Below are 24,896 nucleotides of genomic sequence, written 5' to 3'. Positions count from 1 at the left end.
TTTGAAAACTAAGCCAAACTGAATGATTCACATACTAGTTTTGACAAGTGCACCTGCATTTATCTTTTGGTTGAGAATGCCAGGAAATTCTATCCAACCAAATAAAGTAAATCCTATAATTTTAGGTTCCAGTGCAGGTGAGTCATATTTAAACAAAACTTGTGTGTTAAACATATGCCCAACTGAAAGTTGAGGAAAATAGAAGGGCTCCTATAAGATAGGAATTTTAAATGACAGTGCACTAAGTTCTGCCACATATCTGTATAGGCTACCCATTCACCTTCCAAATCATAGTTTACCTTGCTTCTTTTATGCTATATATGAACACTATCTGCCATTCCAAAATATATATGTTTTAGCCTTGAAAGTTTGTGGCAAGTGGCACTCTCCACTTGTGGAGAGGAAGTGTTCCATAGCTGTCATGGTCTGTGCATATGAAAACTTAGGTGAGTGAGGATACTACATAGGACAGTCACCTGAATTATTGGGACCCCACACAGTTAAATTTTACTTTTATTTGGGTCTGCGATTAACTCTTGAATTCGCCACAAAGGGTATACCAAAATTTAGTCTTCGAAGAAAATATTGTGTATTTTTTCGATTGCCTGCCACGTGCCAGAAGATACTGTAGACCTCTCAAAATTAGATCACATACTTTTCAAAGCTGTAAGAGGGTAATATGACCGGTTCATGCATGGTGAAGAACTGATTACTCAGTAAAAATGGTGAATAAAAATTCCAGCAGACATGCAATAACCTTGAATGGATGCTCTGAGAGAAATAGCAGACATTTAATTAACTCGTCTTTCCCATCAAAAGCTATTATAAACATCATGATTAATGAGAAAGATCTGTAAGTTGGGGCTCTGTTTGTCACTCTAAAAACAAAAGTTCTAAGTTTCCAAGTGAGGGGCTTTACAGATTTTGTATTACCTTGTACTTTTAGTTCCTTTGCCTGGCACTTAGCAGGCAGTCCCAAGTATAGCAAAATGTTTTCTTTAAACGCTGCACCGCAGGTTTCCTTTCTTGAAGACTTCCTCTAAGATCTATTAATGTTCTCCTTGACCATTATTTCCTAAAAGGATATTGCTTTTGACTCTTTCATTAAAGCTCCCTAGGGTTCCACATGACAGTGTGGTCTCCCTTACTGCAATGAGCTTTAGTTGGAACTTGTTTAACTAAGGTTGTGTTTCTGCCTGGAGGGTATCAACACAATTATGGCACCTTCTACCTTAACTGACAAGATCGTCTAGGCTAGAAAGAAAATTAATGAGAAATTGCAGTTGTTTTTAAAAAATTTTTTACTGTTCATTTATTTTCGACAAAGAGAAAAAAACAGAGCATGAGTGGGAAAGGGGCAGAGAGAGAGGGAGACACAGAATGTGAAGCAGGCTCCAGGCTCTGAACTGTCAGCACAGAGCCCGATGTGGGGGCTCAAAGTCATGAGCTGTGAGATTATGACCTGAGCCAAAGTTGGACACTGAAACAACTGAGCCATCCAGGTGCCCCAAGAAATTACATTTATTTGTTATTTTATTTTACAAATAAATAAAAGCAAATCAGACAATATACTGTAGTTTACAGAAAAGACTTTTAATATATTCAAATGATAATTTACTCATATTATATATATATATGTATATATATATATATATACACACACATATACTTATTACTACAATGAGAAAAGGTTTATAGAAAGGGGTTTTTGTTTGATTTTTCTTTTAAGGGATAAATGTGCTTAGGTTTCTTTTAGATAAAGTATGCTTTGATGATAGTGGAAAATATTCAACATCTAGTCAATAACAAACCAAAGAAATATGGTCATGCTACCTCCAAAGGCAAAGACACCTGGCAAATCTTAATTATGCCACAACAATCCAGGGAGTTATGTAAAAGAATTAAGGCATTTGGGGATTTCTCAAGTTCCAGATAAACACACAGAAAATGCAAGTCATGAGCTAAAGGATAATAATGCTAGCAAACAATTATGTTTCTATGTACCAGCTACTATACACACTTTATATATGACAGTACCACATTTCCACTGCACTAGCCAATAAATGAGTTCAATTCAGTCACTGTAAATCATTAGATTGTGACTGTTCCTTGTTTCATGGCTTCAGGCAAATAACCAGAGATACAGCAACAGAAACGTGAGTTCCCAGTTTTGGCAACTACTCAAAACAGTTTTTAGGACATTAGATGCTAACAGATCTATAAGGCTAATTTTAAGTGTGTATTGGAAATACATCCTGAAGAAGACTCACCCTCTGCAATATCATCACAAGTAACAGTTTTATAAATTCATAGACATTAAATTAATATGGAACAGTCTAAAAAAAAAAAAACCTCATTAAGAGGCATCCAGTCTCTTATAGGCTTCTTCAATGAAAGTTAACATATTCTTCATCTGGGATGAATTATGGAGAACATCCAAGTCCTTCAGAAGAGCATTATGGTTTGGAATTAACGTCAGAATTTCTTTCTGTGGGTATAACAGAATTAGTTTAAAATTTAAAAAAAAATTGATATAATTGACATAGAACATTAATTTCAGGCATACAACACAATGATGTAGTATTTGTATATTCTGCAAAACGATCACCACAATGAGTCTAGTTAACAATTATCACCATACATAGCTACAAATTCTTCCTGTGATGTGAACTTCTAAGATTTACTCTCTTAGCAACTTTCAAATATACAGTACAGTATTATTGACTAGTTACTGTGTTCTACATTATATCCTCACATTGATTTCATAACTGGAAGTTTATACTTTTTGACCATATTCACCCATATAATTAGTTTTTAACCTTTTTTTATAAGAAATGTCAAATGTATGTTAGAGAAAATGGTACAAAGCCTCATATATCCATCATCCAAACTTCAGTACTCATCGACTTATTTCTGCTCTTTCAAATTTGTATTATTCTGTTTTCCCTCTGCCCATTTCCTCTCCTTTCACCCTAAATGGATTATACATAAGCCTATTTTAAATTGTTATTTTTTAAAGTTTATTTATTTTGAGAGAGACAGAGGGAATGAGCATGAGTGGGGAGGGGCAGAGAAAGAGGGAGAGAAAGAGTCCCAAGCAGGCTCCGCACTGACAGGGGGCTTGATCTCACAAATCATGAGATCATGACCCGAGCTGAAATCAAGAATTGGATGCTTAACCGGTGACTGAGTCACCCAGGTGCCCTATTATAAACATTTACACTATAATACCTACTGGGAACCTGTGAAGGCAGATACTAGCGTATAGTCGGCTACAAATAACACAGCACTATTTTATGAAGAGTTATAGGCCATTTTTAGAAGCATAAACTCAACTATTGGAATTTACTTCCAGAAATCTATCCTACACTTATGACCACACAAATATGTAAAGATGTATGTATAAGGGTGTACTGAGCAAATAATTGCAAATAGTCTTCATTTTAGTAATTCACAAATTATGGAATGGTATATTCATATAATGGGATGTTATAAAGCTATTGACAAGAATGAGACAGATCTACAAGATGCTCACAAAGAAATATGTTCAAACCATTTTGTCAAATGAGAAAAATAATGTTTACTAAAAACTTATGTATTTCATTTGTTTAAAAAAAAGAAAAGGATATTATGGTTTTATATATGCAATTCATACTGGTGATATAGTTGATATGGTAAATTGGCATTTACCTGAAGTGTGGGAGCTTTGAGACTCTTCTGAGAAAGTTCTGGAAGACAGAGTACCCCACTATCTATGTGAAACATCTAAAGTTGAAAAAGAAAGCTACAGATTATTTCAAAAGGCTGATTTCTCTCTTCTTACATTCAAAAGTTGTCTTGGTGGAAAGTAAGCATTAAAACTTTTATCCACACTCTAGCAATACATTATTAAGCAATTACCTGTTTTACCTTCTCTTCCTCTTCTTCCACCTCACTTGTCAGAATTTGAATTTTGTTCTTTAGGCTGTGAATATTCCCAGTCATTGACTCTATGGTCTCTAGTATTTTATCTATTTCCTCCTGAGTCCGAAATAAAAAGTTAATATTTTAAACTGAATATATTGTTAATTGAAACCCAAATAGGTATTAAAATACATATACATATTTTAAAAAAATATCTCATACAGTGAAACACTTTTGGAAGAAACCGGTATATTTCTTTTTTTTTCTTTCAAAAAGTAGACTTCCTAGAAACTAATTTACCAATATAATAATGCATTGTAAGGAAACTTAATTTCTCTGGAACAAGGAGATATATATACCCCATGTACAAGAGTATTTCCTCAAAAACTAGGCAAAACTGCTACAATCAGAGATCCTGGAAGATCTGTGCGAATGTGGCAGAGCCCCAGGACTGATGGCCTAAAAATCTATGCTTTGCCTGTTCATCTCTATCCCCACCACACAAACCTGGCAATCACTCATCTTTCTATTCTCCAGTTTTCCCACTTCTGGAGCACTGTCATGTTATATAGTTGCAATAATACAGTATGTGTAGCCTTTTCAGTTTGGTTTCTTTTATAATATGCATTTAAGGGGGCGCCTGGGTGGCGCAGTCGGCTAAGCGTCCGACTTCAGCCAGGTCACGATCTCGCGGTCCGTGAGTTCGAGCCCCGCGTCAGGCTCTGGGCTGATGGCTCAGAGCCTGGAGCCTGTTTCCGATTCTGTGTCTCCCTCTCTCTCTGCCCCTCCCCCGTTCATGCTCTGTCTCTCTCTGTCCCAAAAATAAATAAACGTTGAAAAAAAAAAAAAATTTTTAAAAAAATAAAAAAATAAAAAAAAATATGCATTTAAGGTTCCTCCATGTCTCATTAGGGCTTAATAGCTCATTTCTTTTTAGTGGTGAATAATATTGTCTGATGTGCCAGTTTATTTATCCATTTGCCTACTGAAGGACATCTTGGACTTTTCCAACTTTTGGCAATTATGAATAAAAGCTACCACAAACACCCATATGCAATATACCAAGGAGCATGATTGCTGGATTGTGTGGTAAGAGTATGTTTCATTTTGTTTAAGACGCTGCCAAACCGTATTCCCAAGTGCTGTACCATTTAGCATTCCCACCAGCTAGAGTTCTGTTGCTCCACATCCTTGTCTGCATTTATTGGTTTCCATGTTCTAGATTCTGGTCATTATAATAAGTGCATATGAAGTCTCTTTTCATCTCTTGTTTTCCACTCCAATTTTTTTGGTTACTTCCAGTTTACTTGTACTAGAAACTAGAGAGTTTGCTTTCTAGCATTTGCTGGTCAAGTTTCACCTGTTCCTCAGCCCTGAATTTCCTGTGACTTGGCTTTTGGATTTTGAAGAGTGCTGTCCAATACCACTATATGTAAGGTGCATGTATTCCCTTCCTGCCATAACAAACACAAACTTGGTGGCTTAAAACAGAAATTTATTCTGTCACAGTTCTTGAAGGCAGATGTCCAAAGCAAGGTGTTGGCAGGGCAGATTCCAGATCCCTCTGGAATATCTAAGGGAGAATCCTCTCTTGGTTCTTCTGGCTTCTATGGCTGCAGCACTCCAATTTCTGCATTTTTTTTTTTTTTTTTCCCCACACAGACTTTTCCTCCATGTCTCCGCATAAGGCCACTTTTGTCTCTTTACTAGACAACTGTCTTTGGATTGAGGGCCCACCCAAGATAATCCAGGATGATCTTGAGATCCTTAATTATATCTGGGAAGACTCTTTCGAAATAAGGTCACATTCGCAGGTTCCAGGGTTAGGACTTGGGCATCTCATTTTGGGGGCCACCATATGACCCAACCCAGAGGGAATGAATAACAGCACTGAATACAGAAAACAGTATTAATAGGACTACAAATTTCCATTGTAATTAAAAAATTATTTTGTTGCATTGCTTTGGTTATCTTCTTTGGGTATTCCTACCCTACCTATGCCATATCTTCTTTGCTGAGCTCTTACATTTGTCACTTTTTCTCAATACCTTTAAAAATTTCCATGTTTCTTTTTGATTCTTAAAATTTTCTCTTTATTTTGTTTATTGTAAGCATTATCTGTTGTGTTTAATTCTCCTTCTAATTTAGTCTGTACACCTGAAAGGTTTCTTTCTTTTACTTACTTTTAATTCTTCCCTGAATTCTGTAGCTGCAGTTTTTGGTATCTCTAATCCTGATTAATGATTTTTTCCATACTCTCTATAGTTTTTCTGAATTTCTTTGTTTGCTTGACAATTAGGTTAGTGTTCATCTGTTTTGTGAACACATGTTTTTGGTATGCTTTTGTTATCTGTGGATTATTTTTTGTCCTTATTTGTATATTTTCTTATGTTAACTTTGGTTGTGAAATTCTATGGTTCTGTTCTTATGCAGAGATCCACAGAGATTAAAACACTAAGGCCCAGCAGATCTTTTACCACCTTCTCAGAGTCACTCCAAGACTTTGCTGACTGCCTTTTCCCTAGTATCATCACGGAGTGAGAGAGCTCAATGAACACACTGTTGTTGCATGAATACAACTTGTTACTCATTAGCTGATACAGGTTTTGGAAAGTCACCATCAAGAATAACTCTAGGCTACAGTGGGGAAAAGCAGCCGTTCTAAGTAAGATACACAGCGGAAAACTGATGGATACAGACAAAACCTACAAACTCCTAGTTCAAAGGCTCTATTATATCAATGAAGAACTCTTATACCCAAAATGCCAACAGTGCTTCCATTGAGTAACTGAATATTAAGCAAGCAAAACCGAGACTGTTGTAATGTTGTGATATAAAAAATACGTATTTTGGGCGCCTGGGTGGCGCAGTCGGTTAAGCGTCTGACTTCAGCCAGGTCACGATCTCGCGGTCTGTGAGTTCGAGCCCCGCGTCGGGCTCTGGGCTGATGGCTCAGAGCCTGGAGCCTGTTTCCGATTCTGTATCTCCCTCTCTCTCTGCCCCTCCCCCGTTCATGCTCTGTCTCTCTCTGTCCCAAAAATAAATAAACGTTGAAAAAAAAAAATATGTATTTGGTCTTCATCCCTGGTTTCTGGCACAGAGCCTCTAAAACCCTTGTAATCTGCTGAGTCACTGGGGTGACAGTAGCATCTTTTCTATTAATAATAAGCCCCTTTCAACCTTACCTGAGTCTATGCTAATAATGAATGATTTAGAGAGGACAGGGTCTGGTTGCCAGAGCAACCCACCATGTCAGTACAGGGTTGGAACTTTTAGCCCCACTCCTTGATCTCCTGAGAAGGGGAAAGGGGCTGGAGATTCAGTTATGCTCACGTGATGAAGCTTCCATAAAAACTGTAAACACTGGGTTCAGAGAGCTTCTAGGTTAGCTAACACGTTGGGGTGCTGGGAGGGCAACACCCTTCCCCTATACCCTGCCCTATGTATCTCTTCCATTTAGCTGTTCTTGAATGTATCCTTTATAATGAACGGATAATAGTAAGTAAAGTGACTTCCTGAATTCTGTAAGCTGTTCTAGCAAATTACTGAAAGTGAGGAGAGGGTCATGGCAATACCTGATTTGTACTTGGTTGGTCAGAAGTACAGGAGTGGATGGCAACTGTCATCTGAAGTGGGGGGCAGTCTTGTGAGACTGAGCCCTTAACCTGTGAGGTCTGTACTAATTTCAGGTAGTGTCAGAACTGAATGAAATTGTAGGACACCTAGTTGGTGTCTGCAGAGAACTGGAAAAGTGCTTCGTGGAAAACCCACACATTTGGTGTCAGGGGTGCTGAGTACAGAGAAAACAGTTTTTTCCATTTAACTCTATTTACCCTTTTGGCATATGGAGGTCCAGTTTTTGCTGTAAAACAGAAATGCTTCTAAGTATTATAAAAATCACAGTGTCATTTACTATGTTTGATCACTTTCAAGTGATTTATGCAAATATGAAATGTTAAGATAACATTTGCCATCATTTACTTTAAAATCACCTTTAAAAAAAAAAGTCAAACTCACAAAAAAGAGTAAGAAAGTGGTTACCAGGGCCTGGGGGATGGAGGAAATGGGGAGAGGTTAGTAAAGGGTACAAATGTTCAGCTATAAGATGAATGAGGTGTGACGACCTAGTGTGAAACAAGGTGATTATAACTGACAACACCGTACTGTACACTTAAAATTTGCTGAGAGAACTTAAATGTTCTTACCACACACAAAATAAAAAAATCATGTGAGGTGATGATGTGTGAATTTACCAGATGAGGGAATGAATGCTTTCACAAAGTGTACATATATCAAGTCACTACAATGTACGCTTCAAATATCTTAAGATTATAGGCCAATAAAGCTGAAATAAAAAAAATAACCTGTATTAATGTCATCCAGGTGCTCATTACGTGGTGGAACTATATCAGTAGTGAAAATATACTCTTAAAAAGTAGTAACAGTGGGATAAAAACTTGGTTATCATCTCACACCACGAAGGAAGTGGAGTTTCTATTTAAAACGTATATAATTCATTAATTTATAATATATGTAAATTATATACATTTCATTAATTTATAATACATGTAAATTTGTTGCTCAGAATCAAATCCATCCAATGTTGATTGTATGGAAAAACCAGAATAAAATGTGAATTCTGAATTATTAGAAATCCTTGGGCATGCACATTCCTTGCATAAACTACCACCCAAACTATTTTCTGAATTGCTAACAAAGACCTATGCGCCATTACCCACAAACTGCTCTGAAGTGGCTAAGGAATATAATGTCTAACTATTTAATAAGCCCCCTAAGTTTGCTTTTCTTAAATGTTCAAATATCGACTAATTAAAAGTCTGAAGTTAATCATGATACCCAATGTTATCTCCCACTACCTTCTACAAGAAAATGATCAAGAATCAGAATTTGAAGTTGGGCTAAGGTCTACATCATAACTTGAAGCAGTATGTGTAAGTTTTAGCTAAAAGTATTGGATGTCCCTTTTTTCACATTTGTAAAATGAGATCACATGGCATAGACCTCTTTAAGTCATTTTTAGAATTAAGGGATATAACTATAAGTGCCTAGAGTAGTGCCTAGAACATAGAGAGCCCTCATTACATGTTAGCTATAATGATAATAAACAATAATAATGATGAGCATGCTCTTCTTGTCAATAAGTACCATATACAGAATGGAAAAACTAATATAATGTTTTGAAATTCTATAGCATTTAAGTGATGACCTCCTGTAATTTGATAATCCAAAATAGTAGTTCAGGTAAAGTCAGATAAAAAAATAGAATTGCTAATCATTAATATATTAGAAGTACTTTTAACTTTAGAGGCCTAAAGTTTAGGCAAAGTTTTTGCTTTGACTAATAATAATAAAAATAATAATAATAATTTAATGAATTACTTGTTCTAATATCAGTATTCATTACTCAGAGAATATCATGATAATTAAAAAAATTTCTTGTTTTCTTCCCCTTTCTCCTAACTCTCTAATTACGGACTCCCTGTTCAAATATCATACCTGCAATAATGCCAGACCTTCTTCATTAGCTCTGTGCTCTGCCCTTTCCATTTTCAGTAGACTTGACACATTAGTTAAATCTTTCAGCTTTTTGGGAGGGACTTTAAGATTTTCACACAGTTGTAGCAATCTTAGGGATAAAATAAAAACATAATTATATTTACTTTTTTAGTACCATTATTTTTGGTTTTTGTTCTGTTTGAAGTACTGTTGCCATCTCTTCTCTGACCTCATATTCCCAAGGGCTATAATATTCTTTTATTAACAGTGGCTAACATTAGCAGTGAGTCACCCATAAAAAGCCATGACACATCATCTTTAAACCTTTCAATTTATTAAGATTTATCTCAAATCATAGGGCACTTAAGCTGCTTCATGAAAGGAAAAAATTCTGTTTTACATATTTAACAATTAATTGTATTATATACATTTATTTATACAATTTAATTTTTATACAATTTCATTTATACATATTTTAAAGTAAAACTTTCCTTGTATCTTCTGAAAGTGTTTCCTGGGCTATTATAGCACATAATTCTATCGGTTATTGTGATTGTTGGATAAAAGATGGAACACTACTCTGTAAGTCATAATTATGACCCTGGATGCTATATTTCAGTTGTCTCAGACAATGTGACCAATGAAAAAGAACTTCTATATCAGTTACTCTACACAATGGCTTTGAAGATAAGTGAGTGCCATAGAGTTTAAGGCAAATAAAACATTAAGATTAAAGTGCTTTGTTCAGAGGCGCCTGGGTGGTTCAATTGGTTAAGTGTCTGACTTCGGCTCAGGCCATGATCTTGTGTGTCATGAGTTCGAGCCCAGTGTTACACTCTGTGCTGACAGCTCAGAGCCTGGAGCCTGCTCTGGATTCTGTGTCTCCTTCTCTCTGACCCTTTCCCGTTCTGTCTCTCTTTCTCTCAAAAATAAACATTCAAAAAATAGAGTGCTTTGTCAAAAGTACTATCATCATAAATACTATTCAATATTAAAGTTATGAAATCCTTTCTAAATATATAAAGGACAAAAATTAAAGAACAAATTAAAAACAAAAAGATAAAAAAAACAAATTAAAAACAAAAAAATTAACAAAACAAGGCTAAGAAAGCCTCCTTCAAACCAGGTTGATTAGATCACCAATAGACACTAACCTATTACTACCCTCACTTGTAGCAGGGAGCCATACAGCTTTCCTAGATTTGATTCTTGAATTCGAGGAAGAAATCAAGGAGGAAAATCTAAATTTGGTTGCTTTTACCTAGCAGCAGCATTTTGGCATTCTCCAAAACCCTACAACTTAAGATTTGTAGGGTTTAAACAAGAGTGGAAACCAAAACTCATCTTCCAAAAAATATTAATTTTTGTAAAGAAAAAAGTAGGCAATGTAAACCCCACCAATCATAATTTTCATTAAAGTATTAAAATAAATTTCAATTATGCAATCATTAGGCCAACACATTAAACACCTGTGTGTATAAGTCTTCTTAAGAGGGGTATGTTCTTGATTTCTTTTTTTTTTTTTTTTTTTTTTAATTTTTTTTTCAACGTTTATTTTTGGGACAGAGAGAGAGCATGAACGGGGGAGGGGCAGAGAGAGAGGGAGACACAGAATCGGAAACAGGCTCCAGGCTCTGAGCCATCAGCCCAGAGCCTGATGCGGGGCTTGAACTCACGGACCGTGAGATCGTGACCTGGCTGAAGTCGGACGCTTAACCGACTGCGCCACCCAGGCGCCCCTTGATTTCTTAACTAAAATAAAGATCCATTTATGAACAATGTCCTCTAAAAGTTTATTGTTAATTCTGTGGAAGGGTCACTATTTTTTTTTTTTAATGTTTTATTTACTTAAGTAATCTCTACACCCAATGTGGCTTGAACTCACAACCTTGAGGATCAAGAGTCACATGCTCCTCCCACTGAGCCAGACAGGCACCCTAGGTCACTCACTATTCTAAATGTTCTAAGTAGTGGTCAGATTTTCAGGATTCTTACAAAATCTTATTAAAATAAAAATGTAACATGAAGATAACCTACTATGCCAACAACACCTAATTACCATTTATAGCATTTTTCTATAGGGCAGACTTTCCCAAAGTACGTTCTTCTAGGAACTGTAGTAGCCAACCCATTTTCTCTGACTAGCAACCCTGCTTGTCTGGTTGTGTCTGTATGAATCCTAATAGCTCTTGCCACAAAATCGGTCTAAAGATAGGTGCAGCACCTAAGCTGGGCCAATCAGAGCACATTTCCCAGAATTTTCTAGCTGACGTAAGAGGATACAAGTTCTCTTTCTCTTCTTCACAAGGCTAAAGAGAAAAATAGGGATCTGTCAAGGTCTACAGTTCTACGTTAGCGAGGACAACTTGTCTAAAAGAATGAAGCCAGGGTTAAGTGTCTGACTTTGGCTCAGGTCATGATCTCATGGTTCATGGGTTCAAGCCTTGCGTCTGGCTCTGTGTGGACAGCACAGAGCCTGGAGACTACTTCAGATTCTCTCTCTTTCTGCCCTTCTCCGCTCACGCTCTGTCTCTCTGTCTCTCTGAAAAATAAATAAATATTAAAAAAAAATTTTTTTTCAAAGAATGAAGCTAACATGCGGCCAGAAGCAGAGATGAGACTAATATATAAAATAAAGAGTTCCTGTGGTAATTCCAACTTTGGAGGTGCTAGGTTAAACAAAATGAAATATATTTATTCACTATAGAGCTTTTATGATATGCTAATGTACCCAAACATAATTCACTATATATCACTGTTATTCAGAGTATCTTTAAAAACAAGTATTCCAAATATACTTTGAAAAATGCTGCTACAGGAAAGTTTATTCAGAGATCCAAGTAGAATCAATTTACTATGGCAGTATTCTGCTATATATCAGTAGAAGGAAAAGTATCTTGAGTATTGTTACTTTGGAAACCAAAAGACTGAATTGTGAAAGCAGAAATGAGACAACAGGCAGTCTTTGAAATATGCATCCCCACAGCTGCTACATGGTAAAGAGAGAGTTTAAATGTTGAACAGAATTTAATCTTTTCTGATGATCAATCACTATGAAGAGCATTTATGTAATGTAATATTCTCATTCATACACCAAACATGACTTATTTGTTCTATATTAAAAAGGCAATAATTAGCTACACTTTCATTACGTATCAGCTTATATACTGGCTTTTTAGTACCCTCCCGTCCCCTTTGATATTAGGCTGTCATTCCCACAAGTAGGTGGCAGGCCTGATTCTCTCAGTCCTTCCATCTCTCAACCTCTCCATAAACCCCCACTTCCACCCATGCTTTCTGTTTTGCTACTGTTGTTGAAATTATACTTCAAGTGAGCAGAATTTGTGCTCAGACTTCTCAAGAATAATGTACTAGGTCATGAACATTTCCAGGCAAATGTGAAACTGAGATGCAGAACATTTTTCTATGAAAAGAAAAAGTTGTATGGACAGTAGTTATTGAAAATCATTGGCAGGGGCGCCTGGGTGGCGCAGTCGGTTAAGCGTCCGACTTCAGCCAGGTCACGATCTCGCGGTCCGTGAGTTCGAGCCCCGCGTCGGGCTCTGGGCTGATGGCTCAGAGCCTGGAGCCTGTTTCTGATTCTGTGTCTCCCTCTCTCTCTGCCCCTCCCCCGTTCATGCTCTGTCTCTCTCTGTCCCAAAAATAAATAAACGTTGAAAAAAAAAAAAAATTAAAAAAAAAAAAAAAAAAGAAAATCATTGGCAGTGGTGTGACTTTCAAGAACACTTGAAAAGAAGCTTCCATTTGTGACTTGCCACAAGATGAAAAAGAGCAGTAATACCCGGGAAATTACGCTTGCTGCTTATGAAAGCAATGTAATACAACATAGGAAGAAAAAACACAGCCACTGAATAAATACCAGATAAGAACGGTAAACTCTTAACTTCGAATTGCTCAACATGGAGGGAGTTAAAATTGACAAAATATTTTTTCAAATCCCAATACAAAACAATGAGCTGTAGAAGTAGGCATTTTGTGATTTTCAGACTCTTTTCTTAATAAATTCTCTTAACTTCAGAATTGCATGCAGCAGCAGTTTAGAATATACATTTCCAAATTGTTCATCTTCTTAAAACAATAGAAGCAACAACAACGAAAACCCAATATGAAAGAAAAACTTTATATCCCACAAATGTCTGTTCTGGTAACATATGAACAGATCAGATTTTTACTAATTATGTTCTAACAATTTTCTATTGCATAACTATATTACCTTTTCTTTAGATAGTTAAGATGATACTGAACTTGTTCATGTTCTCTAATATTGTTACTCAAAATTGTTCTGGAAAAGAAAAAAGATATTGAATAAGTAGTAGTTTGAAATACAACTAATACAATGTTTACTTTTTTCTCTCTGATTTCTTTCATGTGTCTCTTACTAGCCAGGAAGAATCAATCACTTTTTATTTTCTGTTAAATACATTTTAAGCAGAGATAGAATCAAAATTCTTTTTATTACATTTTATTATTGTAATTAATTTAGATGAGTTCAGTTTCTTGATGGCAGAATCCATCTTTACATCCCCTTTAGCATGACGGTAGCTTACATATAGTGTCAATTCAACTCAACTTCTTCCTAAATATCCCTAGTGAGGGAACAACTTCAAAGTTTACAAATAGCAAGTTATGCCACATAGGCTTTGTTTTCTTTGATGGAATGATAAGCTTCTGAAATTAATAAAGACTTCTTGCTCAAGGCTAATAGCATCACAAGACATTACGTGTATCTTCTTCTGAAGGAGAAAAATACCCTACCACCATAAAACAAATAATGACAGTTAAAAGGATACCGTTTGTAGGAAACATTTGAGTACAAATCAGGAGTGAAAAAATTTCATACTTACATTATTACTGATTCCATCATAGCTTGTAAATGCTCTCTGCTCCTCTTTGAAAGAGGTTGCCAGGTTTTTCTCTTGTTGAATGCTATCTTTACCCGTTTTAGATTAGTATGCTCTGTTTGTCCTGTTACTGGTGAGAGAAGAGACTCTGGTCAATCTCAAAGTTTTATGTTTTTACTTAGGAAGAGTTTCAAGTATAAATTTACTTTAAAAAGCTAATAGAATTACAAGAACCAAAATATTATAAAACTGCAGGAATCGTTTAATTTCTTTTTTATTGCACAGCCATAATATGTCAAGTGTCAAATATGAATATGCTGTCTATTATTATGTTAGCTAAAATATTAGTAGCTGACATTGCAGATACAAACCCAAGACAATTCTAAATGAAGAACCAGGCTATACTTACTAGGATTCAATATAAAAGTCTGGTTCCCAGAAATGATCTAAATTAAAGAGCTTCATTGAGAAGACTAGAAAGCTATTTCTACCAAATGTTGAATGGCAACTGGAACAAAATATTCAGGGTCTCCTAGGTTGTTGATATTGTTCTACTTATAAGGGATAAACAAAGGAGATATGCTACTGGCTCCTCTGAAGATTAGTTCTGGAGAGAAGGGAGATAAAATAATTATAATTAGAAGTATGCAAAGCATTACAAAAGAAAAAGTTCTATGTACTATGTGCAGTACAGTAATATAAAACCAGAGGACCTAGCTTGGTCTTGGTGAGAAGACGGAGGGAATTCTTCAAAGAAGTGATGCTTAAGTAAAGATAACTGCTCCAAACTAATTTACTCCAAACGAAATTGGACAGTAGCTCCAAACTAATCTATACAATGGTGGTAGGACAGAAGCATATCTGTTTTAAAGAGAAATCAGTAGAGAAATCATGTGTCTCCATATCACAAATCAGTAATAATTCAGACTATGGGACACTGGTTTTTTCTAGTTCCTATCAATTTAGAATCCTACACAGTATTTTGCTAGAGGTGGTAAGTAAAATTTCAGTTGAAGAAAATAACTGACTAACAAGTACTACTTATTCTTGCAAAAATGAGAATGCAGCTGTTTATCACTGTCTTTTCCAGAACTCATAAACAAGATGCTGAGAATTTTTTCATGAATACAGATAGTATTGAGACCGACAGACAAGTTAAATAAGCTAGAGAAAATAAATACCTTCGGAAGGCAGATGCTTTGGATTTTTATTTTTTGCTGTGTTTCTAACCTAAAGGAAAAAACACATGCACACATAATTAAGCATCAGGTAAAAAGATAGCGTTTTTGATATATATTTGTCATGTATGTCAAAGAGTATCCATATATCTTCCGACAAGATAGAAAAAAGTAGATTGCCACTTCTGCAGAACAAGAGTGTGTATTTATCACAGGCAGCAGATATACTAAAGCAATTCCTGGACAATGGTGATAATGTACAGCAGAATTCCATACAATATCAAAGAATGTTTTAAAGAAATTGTTAGTCATTTTGCCTGTGAAATAGTGTCATATACTTCACCTACAAAAAAACATAGGGAAAAACACATTTTTAAAATTATTTTATAATAAAAATTTTGGAAGAGAGGGGCACAATGATGGTAGACAGAAGCTAATTTCTCCCAAAGTAATTTTTCTCTATGATAATAAATATATCTTCTCCTAACTCACAGATATTCCTTTTAACATAAAATCTCTATACACTTTATTCCTAGTCTTCACATTTAAACCTTAGCAATGCCCCATTACCCCTTCCTGCAAATAATTCTCTGATCAATATCTTTAGAAATTGAAATACACAATTTTCATCTGAGAACTTTTGTAAATCATATTGCAACAGCTCCCACATAATATGAATTACTACAATTTGTAGTAAAACTGCCCTTTAGTCTTCACATATTCCTTCACATAGAACAGATGATATTTTCAATCACAAAGTTCTAAGTGATAAACTCAGTATTTTCATTACCTTTCTCTCTGGTAACTCCACTTCTTCATCATCAGTTTTTCGTTTTGGTTTTTTTTTTAACTCTTGAGATCTTTTCTTGGAAGCCCCTGCTTTGTTAGACATCTTTATTAAACAGAACAATCATAACAAAAAGTCTGGGAAGATAAAAGGACACAGAAAAGCTTAAGCCTGCATAACAAATTTTGTTAAAAAGAGCTACCTATACATGTTCCAAATTTGCTTTAAAAAAAATCGTAATGAAAGTTTTGGGACAGTATTGTTTTTAGAACATTTAAACATATTTCAAAACAAACATCAGTTATTATTAAATTTCATTAATTCATTAATTCATTAATTCAATTTCATTCTTAAAAATATCTTCCATTTTTATGGCTTTACAAAATTATGTGAAAATGCTTTTGAATTTCTTACTTTATACTTCCTCAATACAGTAACATTATCTCCATGTTTAGATCCAAGAAAATGGAAATATAAGGTATTAAATTGTCTTACTCTAGTCACAGATATTCTCCATTCTCCTTATGAAAGGAGATAATCTTTAGGATCATATTATGAATCTATGTTGTGGAAATTCAGGTGGAAAATTCACTCATAAGGATTTAAGCTCTAACTCTGCCCGGGCTATTTGCATTTTAAAAAAGCACAGAAGTATACTGATTACCCTGTCCTCCCACAAATTACAAACAGGCACAGAAGTGGATGAAGATGTCAATGACAACATTTAGAATGACTCCTTTTCCCTATCTACTAACTAGTAAGTCACCAAACTTTTCACTGTTAAAAGGAACAGAAGAATAGGATGTTTATTCTTGCATTAGACCATAAGGAGTAGGTAGCTTAGAAGTTAGGTACAGTATACATGGAGGGGTGTGTGAATGTGTTTGCAGGCATACCTGGGAGATATTGCAGGTTCTGTTCTAGACCACTGCAATAAAATGAATATTGCAATAAAGTGAGTCAAATGAAATTTTTGGTTTCATTTGCATGTAAAAGTTATGTTTACATTATACTGTAGTCTAGTAAGTGTGCAATAACATTATGTCTAAAAAAACCAATATGTCTAAAAAAAACAACCATAATAACCAACATTGTGTCTAAAAAAACAACCATCATCTGAGCATTCAGCAAGTCAATCACTGATCACCATAACAAATATCATAATAATGGAAAAGTTTGAAATATTCCAAGAATTCCCAAAATGTAACAGAGACAGGAAGTGAGCAAATGTTGTTGGAAAAATGGAGTCAAAAGACTTGCTGATGCAGGATTGCCACAAACCTTCAATCTGTAAAGAACACAGTATCTGTGAAGTGTGATAAAATGTGTGATAAAATGAGGTATACATATATGTGTGTGTATACATTACATATATATGTTTTCTAGGCATATACAGTTAGATATGTATCAGTCACCATTTAAAATTTTAGAGTTTAAATATATACGGAGATTGAGAAATAATAAAGGAGGTACTTCGGATAAACCTATTTCTTCAAATTTTAAAAGGTGAAGTTTCAAGATTTTTTCAGTAAGATGAATACAAATAGTGAGACATAGTTAATTGAACAATCACCAACTACACTTGAGGACTACTTGTAAGATCGTTGACAAAAAGCCGTGGAAGTTAAAATACACTTTACCCTGCTCTTGAACAATGTGGTGCTTTACACCTAGTCTCTCATGTTATATTCCTGAGATGCCCAATTTTCTCAACTTGTCATCCATGCCCTTATACTTCCCCTACTTAAAAAAGCCAAACCACGTGAGAGTTTCACTTGTGGACCTCTCCTGGAAGGCTGCCATATATACAGCAGTACAGGTTGTTCACTGAAGAGTATCTGGGCGAGGGAGCAAGAGAGGGCTGGAATTTAGTACTCACTTCATCCGATAGGTTAAAAATGGTGCAATTTCCTTCTCACTCCAATTATTGAGAGATGGAGTCTATGTTCCCTTATCTTAAATCCTGGCATTCTACTGTTTGAACAGTAGAATACGGTGGAAATGATTCTGTACCAGTTTCCTGGCCTAAACATGGAAAGAATCGCAACTTCAACTTCATCATGTTTAGGATATTTGGTCTAGGAACCCAGCTACCATGCTATAAGGAAGGCTAACGTGGAGAGGAACTGAAGCCCCAGGCAAAATCCCCAGCTGAACTCCCAACAAGCAGCCAGCACCAACTTGCCAGCCTGGCATGTACCTGAGCCAATCAATAAGCCGCAGCTGATCCTGTATGGAAAAGATATGAGTCAGTCCTACAAAGTTGTTTCTGATCCCAAATTCTGGAACAAAATAAATTATTTTCTCAAGTTAAAAAAAAAAAAAAAATTCTTCCCCAATACCTAGCATACAACACCCAAACTCTTTACCATGCCATTTACAGTCCTGAACAATCTAGCCCTGTCTAGCTCCATATTTTTCTCCCACTACTCCTTGTAAGACTCTCTCTCTCTAGTACATTTGAGGATTTCCTGAACACACTTTTGAGTATGCATGCACTATGCCCTCTACCTGAGCTGCTTGCTTGCCTCCGTCCACCCTCCCAGAGCGTGAACCACCTGTTCTCCATGCCTCCTAACCACACCACTCCACTCTAAAAGTCTGTGGGCTCTTATGGTCTCTAACTTTCAGCTGGCACTTATGTATAGTTTGGTTCTGTTTATCAATTTTTCTTGATATTCTTTATTCAAAAACATATAATTTACTGCTACTCCAAATTTAACTCACAAACTGTGACAGTCCTTTTAAATATAGAAACTGACAGTATCCCTTTAGAAACTTTTATTGCAATTTGGCAACAATTTTATGTATGCTGAACTTGATTATAAAATAACTGGCTGTTTTTTCTTTTTAAATGTCATTTTCCCAGTAATTTATTAAAAACAAACAAACAAACACCACTTTCTTTTTTAGAGACGTTTTAGGTTCACGGCAAAATTAAGCAGCAAGTATGTAGAGTACCCATATACCCTCTGTAACCACTCACTACCCCCAGCCTCTTCCACTACCAACATCCCACACCCGAGTGGTACATTTGCTACAATTCATGAACTTCCACTGATACATCATATCACCCAAAGTTTACACTAGCGTTCATTCTTGGTGTTATATACTCTACGGGTTTGACTAGTAATTAATTTTGGGTTGTACTGTACAAAAGAATCAGTTGTGACAGATTAAAAGTAAATAAATAAATAAATAAATAAATAAATAAATAAATAAAAGTTGGTCTTTGACTACTGGCAAGAGGAGATGCACCATTTTCATCGATACCTATTTGAGGCACTAAACCATAGCGCAAAAAGTTTCTCAACCTCCGCACTATCAACATTTTGGATGGGGTAACTCTTTGTTGTGGGGGATGCATTGTAACATGCTTAGTTAAAGCACCCTCTCTTTGCAGCCCCTCAAGTTGTGACAACTAAAACTGTCCCCTGGTGGGAATGGACATCAGATTGAGAACCACTGCCAAGAGCAAGTCAGGGATAAGGATAAATGGCCTAGTTCCCAATCTTGACTCTGCCATTTAACTAGCTGTACGATTTTAGGCAAGTAAAGTTGTTCAATTTCCCCACTGGTAAAATGGGTTAAGGTTAAAAAGCACCAACATTAAAGGTTTTTGTGAAGCTAAAATTTTGTACAGAATACGTAAAATGCGTAGAACATAGTAAGAATTCAATAAAGAACTGTCATAATTTTCTATCACTTTTGGGCTAATTGTAAAGGAACTAGAATAGAAATTTTAATATAAATGTAAAAGGAATAGAAATTTTGCCGTTTTAGATCCACAGGAAACCACAGCCTAGCGGTAGTGGGTAGAGACAGACATGAAAACAATTGCTATATAAAATTACATACCATGTGAAAAAGCTAGAAAAGACAAATAAGTGAATGACTCGAATTGATGTGTGTGGGGGTGGGGGAAGAATGCTACATGCTATGCAGAAAAAAAAAAAAAAGTAACATGTGAATTACATTTTGAAATATTTAGCCAGAAGGACCAGGAATGAAGTATTTGAGAGAAAACAGCAAAAGTCTGATGGCAGAACAGTTTAAAAGAAACTGGTCTGTTCAGGGACAGGGAAAATTCAGCGATATTTTAATGTGTATGGGAGTAATGGACAGAAATAAGACTGAGTAACGGGACAGAAATAAGACTGGAACGGTGGTTTGCGGCCAGGGAGGCCTCCTACGCTGTCCTGTTTTCCTTATCGGTTTGCTGAAATTCGTGGAAACCAACTCTCTCAGCCTAGGGCTCTATATAGGCACACAGGGCGAGCGCCAAGTCTGGCAAAACACAAAAATACTGTTTAACTCCTGACAAATGCCTCGGGATAGCAACGCTGCCGACCGAAGTTACCTTAGTACCCAAAGATACTAATCTCTAGAGCTGCACTTCGCCCCAAGATGGGCCGCAGGATATTATGGAAAACGAACGAGGAGGAGGATGAATTGGGGAAAGTAGGAACTGAGGAGCCAGGCGTGGCTTCACTGCGGCCTCGCAAGTCAAACAGTTCAATCCTTGGCCCCAAAAGTGATTTCCCTCTCACTGGAAAATCATCTCACGCTCTCGAAATACAAGCCGCGGAGACTGCCATAATCGCACTGGCCACAAAACTCATTCCGCAAGCTGGACGCACCCGCCGATAAAAAGCGTTCATCACTCACCAAAGGTGCCTATTGAATGCTCCAGGAGGCCAAGCTCTGAGCAATTGGCGCCAAAACCGTTGAAAGTCAACAAGGCCCGGAAGTGGGCGGGTAGAAACCGGAAACCCGGGAGTAGAGAGGCGAGCATTCTAGCCCCCGCTAACGTCATCAGGCGCGCGCCCACGGGAGCGCGACGAGATTGGCTGCAGGGAGGGCGGTGTCCGCCTATACCCCCTGACTCCTCCAGCTGACTTTTGCGCAAGCTCCGTGAGGGGCTCAGCTGTGTGGATCTCTGACTTCTAGGGCTGGGTGGTCCGAAGCCCAGCCGCTGTCTCTCACAGCCGAGGTCTGAGACAGGCAGGCCGTGAGTAAGACTGTGTATTTAGGGATGTCACCTTTCACTGCCCTCCATTCTTCTGACTCCTCTCCCCACTTATCCTTGTCCTCTGAGCCTGTCCTTTTTCTCCTCCCGACTTCCTTATTTACCTTCCCACTGTGACGGCATCTCGCTCTCCCCTGTCTTCTTGGGTTTAAAGTCTCGACCGACTTCTCTTCAGCGTGATCAGTGGGAATTCGGAGGTACTTCTGGAAAGAAGGTGTTAGTTCGCCTCGGGGGCCATGTCGCCATCTTCCCCCGGGTACCCCAAAACCCCGAGATGCCGCTAGGCAGAGGGCGCTTCCAAGATTGCAGAGGGGTGCGCGGGCGCCACAGCTGTCTCTCTTCTAGGCTGCAGCTCTTGTTACTGTGAGGTTGTTTGTAAAAGGTGGAGGACTGAAAATGACTTTGTCTATACTTGTGGAGTGAAGGGTAAGAGGAGAAATAGGAAAGAGGTCTAAATTAACATAAAATTATAATTTACTAACTTGTTCTGTTTTATCTTGAAAGAGCAATCTTTGAGACGCTGGAAACCTTGGATAGTGTGTGTATGTGTGTAAAGTTTTAAATCACTCGATGATTTTCTCCCATCATTTTCTAATATTTAATGATACACTTATGCTAATATTAAATACAATTTGCATGCTGTGTCTTGTCATCTCCAACCCAAATTGGTTGAACATTGATTGAGGGTGGTTAGCCTTTCCTAAAGTATTAATGTGGAACCACATATTAACAGAACTTGAGAGTTATTTGATTCAGAACGGTAGGTATTTGACCCATATTTTGGGAGGGTCTGTAGGGATGGGCTTCATCATTACTCTTTAACATATTGTAATCATCAGTAACTTATATTTGTTTTACATGTTTTTTCTTTGGATCCTTGAAGCCTCTTTATGGCGAGAAAAGGTCAGAAGTCCTGTTGCCATCAGTAGTAGTTGTGATGTCTGTTTCCAGCCTTTGATTTTCTGGAATTTGCCATGTGATTTTCTGGAAGTCACTAAATAGAGGGCTCTTTCCTATCATTTGTCCAGGTTTGGGGAACCAGTATTTTAGGCAAATGAGTGTGATAATATTTTGTCTACAATCTCATATCAGGCAGTTTTCAAATTACCTTTTATGTCATTGCTGTAATGTTTCAGTTATAAATTATTTCTCTCACCCATTTTTAAGCTAGTACATGTAGTTTATGCTTGCATTATGCTTGCAAGAAGATGGATGACAGGGACCCCATGGATATAATAGAGTAAAAATCATAGTAGCTTTAAAAGAATAAAGGGAATTGTTTTGTTGTATTTCTTTTTACATTTTGTTCTGTGTACTTTGTACCCAGTTGAACATACTGTATTTACAATGTTTTATCCTGATTCTTTCACTTAATACTTTTCTTTAAAAAGATTTTTTTTAACGTTTATTTATTTTTGAGAGACAGAACGTGAGTGGGGGAGGAGCAGAGAGAGAGGGAGACGCAGAATCCAAAGCAGGCTCCATCCAGACTCTGAGCTGTCAGCACAGAACCCCATGCAGGGCTCGAACTCATGAACTGTGAGATCATGACCTGAGCCAAGTCAGACGCTTAACCAACTGAGCCATCCAGGCACCCCTCACTTAATACTTTTTGAGCCTGTCTCCTTTTTAAAGAAACTGCATAACATATTTTAAATTTGACTTATGTATAATAGTATATTACATATATATAAGTGCATATAATTGTGCAATTTGATGAATTTCCACAAACCAAATACATCCATATAATCAGCATTCAGATCAAGACCATTGCCCCAAAGCACCTCTTTTGTTCGCTTTCTGTACTAGCTGTCATAAGTAACCACTCTTCTGACTTCTGACATTAAAAATTGGTTTTGTCCATTTTCTAAATATATTTTATTTTATTTTTTTTAATTTTTTTTTCCTCAACGTTTTTATTTATTTTTGGGACAGAGAGAGACAGAGCATGAACGGGGGAGAGGCAGAGAGAGAGGGAGACACAGAATCGGAAACAGGCTCCAGGCTCTGAGCCATCAGCCCAGAGCCCGATGCGGGGCTCGAACCCACGGACCGCGAGATCGTGACCTGGCTGAAGTCGGACGCTTAACCGACTGCGCCACCCAGGCGCCCCTAAATATATTTTAATAGCTATGTAAAATTCTATCACTTGTATATACTATTATTCACTTATTCCTACATTGTTAGACATTTAAGATGTTTCTAAATTTTCTTTATTACAAATAAAACTATAGGAAACATGCATTTTTATATGGTAACTTTCCTAGGAGTGTTGTTCCTCAGTGGAATGGCATAATCAGTTCTGACACTTTTTGTGCATATTGCCAATTTGCTTTCCAAAGTAATTAAATCAGCTTATATTCCCACCAGTGGTTTTTCTTTTGTTTCACAACCCTCTAACAAATGTTGAGTATTCTTATTTTTCTTTAAGTTTCATTAAATTGATAGGTAAGAGATGGTATAGAAAATAGAGTTTTAGGGGCGCCTGGGTGGCGCAGTCGGTTAAGCGTCCGGCTTCAGCCAGGTCACGATCTCGCGGTCCGTGAGTTCGAGCCCCGCGTCGGGCTCTGGGCTGATGGCTCAGAGCCTGGAGCCTGTTTCCGATTCTGTGTCTCCCTCTCTCTCTGCCCCTCCCCCGTTCATGCTCTGTCTCTCCCCATCTCAAAAATAAATAAAAAAAAACATTAAAAAAAAAAAATTAAAAAAAAAAAAAAAGAAAATAGAGTTTTAAGTTCACTTTACTTGTTGCTTTATGCATTATAGAGCATGATGAATATATTAATAAAATTTGCATCCCCAAACCTTTTAAAATACTAGGCTCTATATGTTGAAGCTGTATGACTCTAGCAAGTATTTACGTAATTCAGATGAACAGTGGAATTTTGATCCAATTTCTTTACTCATTTATTTCTCTGGATCTTAATTTCTATGTGTAAAATGGTGAAATCAGACTTAGTCACTTAGTGTAAGACTGTGCTAGTTATTAGGAATATACAGCTCTAATGTTGGGTCAGTTAATAAATTAGCAGAGAAATATGTATATATGTGTATAATTTTATACACCTTAATATATTTTATATAAAAGTTAAAAATGGTATTTTAATATGTTGTAGTGTGGGAGATAACAGATGTCTAAAGAGAGAAACAGTGCGGTGGTATGGAATACTGAAGAGGTCATTTAGCCCAGCATGTGAGTTCAGGGAAAACCTTTGAATATATTATTTAAATGCTAGGACTTTGAAACCTAGTGCTGCCTAGGTTTAAATGCTGGCTCTTCTGTGTCTCAGTTTTCTCATCTGTAAAATGGGAATAACATTAGTACCTATCTTGGTGGTGTTGTGAGGATGAAAATTGCTACTCTGTGTAAAGCCCTTGTAGCAGTGCCTGGCCTGTAGAAAGCCCTGCGTATTGGAGATGATGCCTTAGCCAGATTAGGCAAAGAAGAACATTCTAGGTAGATGGAAGAGCAAGAGCAAATCATGGAACTTTGATACATGCAGGGAGCTATAGGTTATCCAGTATTTCTGGAACAGTGATGAGTCTGAGAAGTAAGCAGTGATCAGGTCATAGAGACCTTGAATGCCTATTTCTCTTGTTCTCCATTATTATCTCCAGCACCC

The 24,896-nt window shown here is 36.8% G+C and overlaps 2 protein-coding genes across 10 annotated transcripts in view; one reads left to right on the top strand and one right to left on the bottom strand.

Moving 5' to 3' along the window:
- Window positions 1-1,716: 1,716 nt before the first annotated feature.
- CENPQ (centromere protein Q) lies at window positions 1,717-21,513 on the bottom strand. 7 transcript variants are annotated; one of them, XM_045498495.1, is made up of 10 exons: window positions 21,381-21,506; window positions 17,144-17,175; window positions 16,251-16,384; window positions 15,464-15,512; window positions 14,286-14,412; window positions 13,655-13,723; window positions 9,421-9,550; window positions 3,901-4,020; window positions 3,691-3,765; window positions 1,717-2,488 (listed from the first exon to the last, which is right to left on the bottom strand). In XM_045498495.1, the coding sequence occupies exons 3-10, from the start codon at window positions 16,350-16,352 to the stop codon at window positions 2,357-2,359; spliced, it is 804 nt and encodes a 267-aa protein (XP_045354451.1). In that variant the 5' UTR covers window positions 16,353-16,384; window positions 17,144-17,175; window positions 21,381-21,506; the 3' UTR covers window positions 1,717-2,356. The 7 variants fall into 7 exon arrangements, with proteins under 7 accessions (XP_045354451.1, XP_045354448.1, XP_045354447.1 ...); XM_045498492.1 differs by lacking the exons at window positions 17,144-17,175; window positions 21,381-21,506 and adding exons at window positions 18,448-18,476; window positions 20,916-21,106; XM_045498491.1 differs by lacking the exon at window positions 21,381-21,506 and adding an exon at window positions 20,916-21,106.
- Window positions 21,065-24,896, top strand: part of MMUT (methylmalonyl-CoA mutase) — a 36,531-nt gene continuing 32,699 nt past the window's right edge. Inside the window, exons 1-2 of one of the 3 annotated variants that reach the window (XM_045498487.1) lie at window positions 21,136-21,258; window positions 24,390-24,466. In XM_045498487.1, the coding sequence (XP_045354443.1) occupies window positions 24,465-24,466 (2 nt within the window). In that variant the 5' untranslated portion in view covers window positions 21,136-21,258; window positions 24,390-24,464. Of the gene's footprint in view, window positions 21,474-24,389; window positions 24,467-24,896 lie in introns of all 3 variants that reach the window. The other 2 variants (XM_045498489.1, XM_045498488.1) reach the window with 2 other exon arrangements.

This window comes from Leopardus geoffroyi, chromosome B2 (genome assembly GCF_018350155.1).
Source record: "Leopardus geoffroyi isolate Oge1 chromosome B2, O.geoffroyi_Oge1_pat1.0, whole genome shotgun sequence".
Classification (NCBI taxonomy): Eukaryota; Metazoa; Chordata; class Mammalia; order Carnivora; family Felidae; genus Leopardus; species Leopardus geoffroyi.
The sequence above is the reverse complement of the archived record's forward strand: the minus strand, read 5'-3'. Positions and strand labels throughout refer to the sequence as shown.